The sequence below is a fragment of the Talpa europaea genome (genome assembly GCF_964194135.1).
Source record: "Talpa europaea genome assembly, chromosome: 9".
Taxonomy (NCBI): domain Eukaryota; kingdom Metazoa; phylum Chordata; class Mammalia; order Eulipotyphla; family Talpidae; genus Talpa; species Talpa europaea.
The window spans coordinates 117,309,052-117,316,466 of NC_140076.1; the positions used below are offsets into that span (position 1 = coordinate 117,309,052).

At 43.1% G+C, this 7,415-nt stretch overlaps 1 protein-coding gene across 1 annotated transcript; it reads right to left on the minus strand.

Moving 5' to 3' along the window:
- Window positions 1-5,370: 5,370 nt before the first annotated feature.
- Window positions 5,371-6,315, minus strand: LOC311177627 (olfactory receptor 2W3-like; the record flags this gene model as incomplete). The annotated part of the gene is made up of 1 exon (XM_084243802.1): window positions 5,371-6,315. The coding sequence occupies one exon, from the start codon at window positions 6,313-6,315 to the stop codon at window positions 5,371-5,373; it is 945 nt and encodes a 314-aa protein (XP_084099928.1).
- Window positions 6,316-7,415: the final 1,100 nt, after the last annotated feature.

The following is a 7,415-nucleotide window of genomic DNA, read 5'->3' on the forward strand; positions in this document are numbered from 1 at the left end:
CCCAACACACGAGTGTTGCACTAAGCTGTGAGTCCTACTTGACCCCTGCTGACTGGTGAGTGAGCTGGCCCCAGGGCACCAGCTTCTCTGCTCAGATCATGGTGGGAGATGGCACAGCTGAGTGGTCCCTAAAATATTGGCCAGAGGGATGGAGGCCGTTACTGCTGCTGGAGTTCACAAGTGAGAGGAGAGGGGCTTGTGTGGTCAAGCATGAATGCATAGAGGCTTTGTCAGTGCCAGGACCTGATGAGGTTCTCTCCCTTCCAAAATTATTCTGCTCTGTCGTGCTCCGCTGAATGGAACAGAGAGGGGAGAGTGAAAGGAAAGACAGAGCGAAGGAGAAAGGAGAGAGATGGGGAGAGGTGAAGGGAGAGAGAGGAGTGAGGAGGAGAGAGAGAGGGGGGGAGGCAGGGAGAGGGGGAGAGAGAAGTGAGGAGAAGCAGAGGCAAGATGATGGCTCTGATGCCCCAAAGGTACTAGGCTGAGCTGAAATAATGTGAGAATTACCATTTTGGATATGGAGGCCTTTGAATGGGAGGTTGTTGAAAGGCATGAGACGCTTGAACGAATGCGTGTGCATTTTTTTGATCCAAGGTACATCCCTTGGAAGAAAAGCTTGCCAAGATGCTGTGTGGACCCTTGTGGGAAGGGTGAAGACTTCTCTCCATTTGTGTTGTTATTTGCACAATGGCTGTCAAAATGTGACTATCTCATCATTCCCCAGCAATCAGCATGGAAGCCTGAGGCACGAGACCCAGCATATCTGTAGCCTCCACTCCATGCCAAGAGCCTTCGCTGGGCTCAGAATTCTCAGACGCAGAATTTTAGGAGTGATCACCTGACCCGAGGTGGTCAGCTTTTGTGCTCCTGTATGATTTTGTTACATTTACAGTCAATGTTATGGCCATCATGGATTAAAATTACACAGTATTTTTACTTTTTCTTACACAGTAAGAAAAAGGAAATTAAATGATCTAATTTCAATTTTTTGACAAGTTATTAAAAACTAAAAGTTATTAGTCACATCAGCTTATCCTGGTTATTGCTCTGCTAGTTTTCAGTTTTACTGTAAAGTTCTGCAAATTCCTACCCTGTTCAGTTTTATGACTTTTTAAAAAAGATTTATTTATTCATTTACACAAGAACTGGGGTACAGGCCAGATGCATGGGAGGGTGAGAGGACTCAACAGAGACAGAGCGGGGAACAGAACAGGCAGACTGACAAAATACAATGCTGATGGGGGCAGCAGGCGAGACAGGAGAGGTCTGCTGTGCCATGTGGGACCCTTGCCGGCGGCCAGGATCAAACCGGTGCTGCAGAGGCTGATGGACAGCTTTACAGCACGGCGCTCAACTGCCTGCGCCACCAGGGGAGGCCCCAGTTTTATGATCTTCAGCTTACCAGAAATCTGTCCTTTCCATGGGTCTATTTGGGATGAATCACTTTTTCAAAAGAATCAGAGTAATACAGAAGCTTTTCTAAATTACAGAAAGTCTTAAAAACACTCATTAGATCCATTAAAGATCAAATTGGATTTCATACAATTAAGAAGGATATTTGGTTATTAAGTAGAATTATAATGAATGACATGATATCAAAACATTGATTTCTAGAAATTTAATAAAATTTCTAGAGTGGATGCCCAGTTTGGGTAGGAAAGTAAAAATGTCTTAAACTACTTTCCTAAATTTAGATTAACAAGAGAAAATATTTGTAGAAATAGTTTCTTGGCTATTTATATCCCAATTGGCTCAAAAAAATATAGATGAGGAAAAATATTTTTGCCTCTACAATTTTAAGGTATTGCCTAAGGCACCACATATAACAAAAGGCAGAATAATAGGAGAACAATAAACAAAAACTTTAGCAACAAGAGTTTAGTGTGATTCCAGTATTCATGGGAGAGACCCAGAGAAACTGGTTTGATACCATTATGACCAGAGAAGATACTTGATTTTTAATTTTTTTTAAAGATTTATTTATCTATGCTGGAGTGTATAGGCCAGAGGTGGGGGGTTGAGAGAATTCACCAGAGACAGGGTGGGGAGAAGAACTGAGGTACACTGCTGAGGGGAGCAGCGGGCGAGATAGTGGAGGTCTTCAGTGTCCTGTGGGTCAGCTTCCCAGCTGGGGATCAAACTCTGCTGCAGTTTGATAGCACTGAGGCTTTAATCCCTGTGCCACCAAGGAGGCCTGATACTTGATATTTTGGTGAATTTATTGATGTTTCTTGATTTGTGACCCAAAATATGATCTATTCTGAAGAATGTTCCATGTACCCTTGAGAAAACTGTGTACTCAGCTATTTCACCCTGTAAGTGTCTATTAAGCCCATGTGGTCTAATTCCTTCTTTAAGGCTATTGCATCCTTGTTCATTTTCTGTCTGGTTGATCCATTCATTGATAAAAACTGGAATCTTGAAGGCCCCAAATACTATTATGCTGCTGCCAATATCTGTTTTTAGATTTGGTATTAGTTGCTTTAGGTATTTTGATGCTTCTTCAGATGTGTGTATGTGTGTGCTCTGTTTTCCTAATGCATTGATCTCTTAGTCAATACATTATGTCCTTCTCTGTCTCTTGTTAACTTTTTTAGCTAGAAATCTATTTTCTCTGGTAATAAATGTGGTTGTCTCTGCGTTTTTTAGGGTCCCATTTACTTGTTGTTTTTCAAACTTTTACTTTGACTTATGTTTTTCTTTGGAACTCAGGTGGGTCCAAAGGAGATAGTGGAAAGTTGGGTTTTGTTTTATAACCACAAGTCACTCTACCTTTTGATTGGTGAGTTCCATCCATTTAAAGTTAGGGTGATTGTTGATATATGAGGATTTCTAACTGTGAATTGTTTTTAGTTCTCTGCTTCTAGTTTCTTTCTTTTTTTTTTTAATTTTTCTTCTCTTTAGATACAAGAGCTCCTTTCTACATATTTTGTAAGGAAAGTCTAGTTGAAGTCTCCTTCAACTTCTGTTTTTCTGGAAAAACTTTCCTTTTCCCTTCAAAGCTATATCTTGTAGGCTATAGTATTCTTGTCTTAAGTATATTGTATATGTCTTACCACTCTGTCTTTGCTAGTATTATTTCCTCAGAAAAAGCCTTCTAATGTAAGTCTGATGTAAGCCTTCATAAGTTACCTGCTTCCCACCCCCCCTCACCCTTCAATAGTCTTTCTTTATTTTGAACTCTTGGAAGTTTCACTACTGTGTGTCTTGGTATAGGTATCATTACATTTAGATAACCAAGTTCTTTTATCTTTATGGATTTGTACATTTAATTTCTCCCCCAGGTTTGGGAAAATTTCCTCTATTATTGCTTTGAATACATTCTGTGTTCGCTCTCTGTTACTCTTTAGGGATACCCAGTATCCTTTTCTAATGGAGTTGGATAGGCCTGGGAATTCCTCCCTCCCTCCCTTCCTCTCTCCCTTCTTCCCTCCTTCCCTCCTTTCTTCCCTACCTTCCCTCCTTTCATTTTATGTTGTATTTCTCTTTTTTCTTCTCCCTGAGTCCTTTGTGCATTACTATCTTGGATATCACTGATCTGACCCTCCATTTGGTCTGTTTTGTTTCATAGCTTTCTGCAATTTTTAAAATCCCCTCTATTAATATTTTTACATCCTGCAACTCATTGTTTAATTTTTAAAGCTTCAATTTCTATTTTCTGTTCATAAATTCTGTTCATAACTTCTGTCATAAATTCCTCATTGCATTCATTAGATTTTCTGAATGTGGTTATATCTATTTGATTAGATTTTTAGAGTTCTATTGTATCATTTTGACTTATATTTCTGTGTTTTCTTCCATTTCTTTATCATGACACTTTTGAATTCTGTATCTGATAAGAAAATGAAATTTTTTATGTCTGTGGTTGGATTCTGAAGTTTTCCTTTCCTGTGATGTCATGCTCTCTTAAGGTCTCAAAATGCCATGCATTATAACTTTTTATCTGCACATTCTGCTGCTTTAGATTTCCTTTTCATAAACAGCAGACACTTAGATATACACACTGCTTCCACTTTTCCAGCAGGTGGAGGTGTGGATTTATGTGATTTTACACTTTTGGTCTTTCCCAGGTACCACAGGTCAGAGACTTGTTGTTGCAGCTGCTGAGCTGGGGATAGGAAAGGGTCCATCAGCTGGTGTGAATGTGCTGGATGGGTAAATGGCTTATGTTTGTGGCTCTGCCATAGCTCTCCAGTTTTGGGTTCCAGAACCAAACCTCTGAAATCTGTGTGTTCTCATTGCACTTCAGTAGGTCAGTACCAGTCTCATGGAGGGGGTGGACAGAAGGCATGCTGCCCAGCATACTGTTCTTATTCTTTTGACTAGGGACCAAGTTCTTACACACATGTTTCCCCTCAGTCAAGCTCCAACCACTCAGCCCTCCACTACCCAGGTCACTAGCTGAGCTGCAGTGCTGCAGCTTGTATGTCAGCTTCCTTGCTATAGACTTCAGTCTCCAGGATTTCTTCACCTACTTTCTTACCTGTTGGATGAAGTATGACTATCTTCACTGTTCCCTTTGGTTCAGTGTTCCCTATTGGCCTCTGATGTCCAAGAGGTGCTCCAGTTTCAACCGAGTAATACAGGTTTAGTGCTTTTCTGGATAACTTTCAGATTTAACTCAGTAAAACTGACCGATGCTCTGATATGGCTCAAGCCACCTCATTTAATAATATCTTCAACTAAAGATGTGATTTTTGGAGAGGGAGAAGGGAAGGACAATTGTGGAAGATTACCAAGAAGGACAGTACACAAGAGTAAAATCAGCATGCATATTGTAATTAATGCCTTTTCCACTGATCAGAGTTTCCCAAGATTTGATCACTCCATTTTTCTGAGAGATCACGGACGCATCTCTACAAATGGAGATTTTCCCTTAAAAATGTGTTCTTAGAAGTTTGGTATCAACTAGTTGGTTATTCAGAGTTTTTTTCATGACTTTTTTTAAACAAATCATCAGATCAAAAAATCCTTTTGCTAAAGACATAGTTCACAATGATAAAATTTGTTCCTCTACAGATATTTCTGACTTAAGGAATCAATGAATTGAAAACAAACAGCAACAAAAGGAAAACTCTGATTAAGAAAAGTAGGTTTGACACCACATGGCAATTTTTTATAAGTAGGAAACTCATCTTTATACTACTTATTACATTTTTTTCTTTGGACTTGGCTGTAATGATCTTCTAGAGGAGTGTTTGTATTATGTAATTCACTCAACAAAACTCAGTATGTGGGAACTGATATTGTCTGTTAAGTCCACAGAGAGATGTGAGAGCTGGGGAACAGGTCCTCACATGGCCCAGTCCAGGTGCATCTGGATCCTGATGGGCGCACACCCAGGCTGGAGATGCCCTCGATCCATGGACCTCAGCCCTTCCCCACCTTTCTGTCACGCAGCAGCAGCCTCCTCAGTGCCCCCTTCACATCTTTGTTTCTGAGCGTGTAGATCAGGGGGTTCAGGAGCGGGGAGACAGAGCTGTAGAAGAGGGTGAGGAACTTGCCCTGATTCTGGGAAGAGCTGTTTCCAGGCTGCATGTACATGTAGATGATGTTTCCATAGAAAAGAGAGACCACAGTGAGGTGGGAGCCACAGGTGTTGAAAACCTTTTTAATCCGTGACGCTGATCGAACTTGTAACACAGCCCTCACGATGCAGCCATAGGAGATCAGGATCAAGATCAGGGGCGTCAGCACGATGATCACGGACAGGACAAACACCGTGGCCTCCACTGCTGCTGTATTGATACAGGCGATCCTGATCAGGGCCGGTAACTCACACAGGAAGTGGTTCACTCTGTTGTGTCCACAGCGGGGTAAGTGCAGGGTGATAGAGGGCATGACCACGGAGTTGGCTGCCCCACAACCCCAGGCCACGGACACCAAGGCCAGGCAGAGCCGGGGGTTCATGATCACCATGTAGTGCAGGGGCTTGCAGACCGCAATAAACCTGTCATACGCCATGACGGCCAGCAGCAGGCACTCCACAGTACCCAGCCCCAGGAAGAGGCAGAGCTGGACGGCACAGCCCGCGTAGCTGATGGTCTTGTCCCGCCCGCTGAGGTTGTACAGCAGCTGCGGGATGGAGGTGGTGGTGAAGCAGAGGTCCAGGAAGGAGAGGTGGGTGAGGAAGAAGTACATGGGGGTGTGGAGCTGGGGGTCCAGCCGGGACACCAGGATGATGGTGGCGTTGCCCAGCAGGGTCAGCAGATAGGCAATCAGGATGACCACGAAGAGGACCCTCTCCAGACGGGGTCGGTCGGAAAAGCCCAAGAGGATGAAGCTGCTCTGGGTGCTGTCATTGGCTGCCTCCATCCCTCTGGTGGTGGCAGAGGCCTGTGGCCGCGGTGCTGGTGGCGCAGGAGAGGGACACTCACTGCGAGTCAGATGTGCTTCTCTGCTCCTGGACGTCGGCCATGTCTCTGGGGCTGCTGTGACAGGCGCTGCCCTGCTCCACCCCGTCTACAGCAAGGGAAACTGAGGCAGAGGTGTGCTGAACAGAGGGTGACTATATGAGGGGGTGCAGAGCTGACATGAACCCAGGAACACAGCACCACCCTCGCCCCAGTGACAGGAGAGACTCCTGCGGCCATTAGCGTGTCCACCCTCCTGAGACTCCGTCCCCGAGCTCCTCTGAGCCCTGACCCCTGAGCCCAGCCCTCCCTGCACGGGTGCAGGCAGTGTCCATGGTGCAGGACACTCTGCCCAGTTTTCATCCCTTAGCAAATGAGATACAGTTATGATGGTTTGGGAAGCTTATTGACACATTACCTAGTTTTCTTATTGGAAAGTATAATGTTCAAGTTACCTCATTTGTTTTACAGGTGTGGTTTGAAATTATTTTAATACGTGCGGATATTGGTGACCATGAATGTTTCTAGATATCTTACATTAAGTTTATTACTCAAAGAAAGAAGGAACAGGAGTTTATGAAAATAGACAGGGAAATCAAAAAAATATCTAACCAGGAGACTCTGTCCTCATTATATGTCCAAACGTAATTTAAAAATATAATCATTAAGTGGGGGGAGAGGAGAGGAAGGACTTAAGTCAAAATAAGGGGGGGTGCAATTGTATGGGGAATATAACCAAAAATAAAATGCATACATTGTGCAAAGATGAAAAATGATGTAAGAATTATATAAAATAAAAAAAAATCATTAAGATATGGCAATCGGGCTTGGGGCTGTGTAGACCCCTACTTCAGCCTTTACTGCCCAAAATTGCACTCGAGTATGTAAACACTAAATAAGTGTTTGAGAATCTGAAGTGTCTGTTCTTGCTTTGAGCCTCTGATCTTTTTGGGTTCAAGGAGATCGCCAGGCAAGTAATTCTCAAAGACAACAGCAGAAAAATTAAATCTGATTGCATAAGCACTGTTTACAATAGCTAAGCTTTGGAAACAACCCAAATGC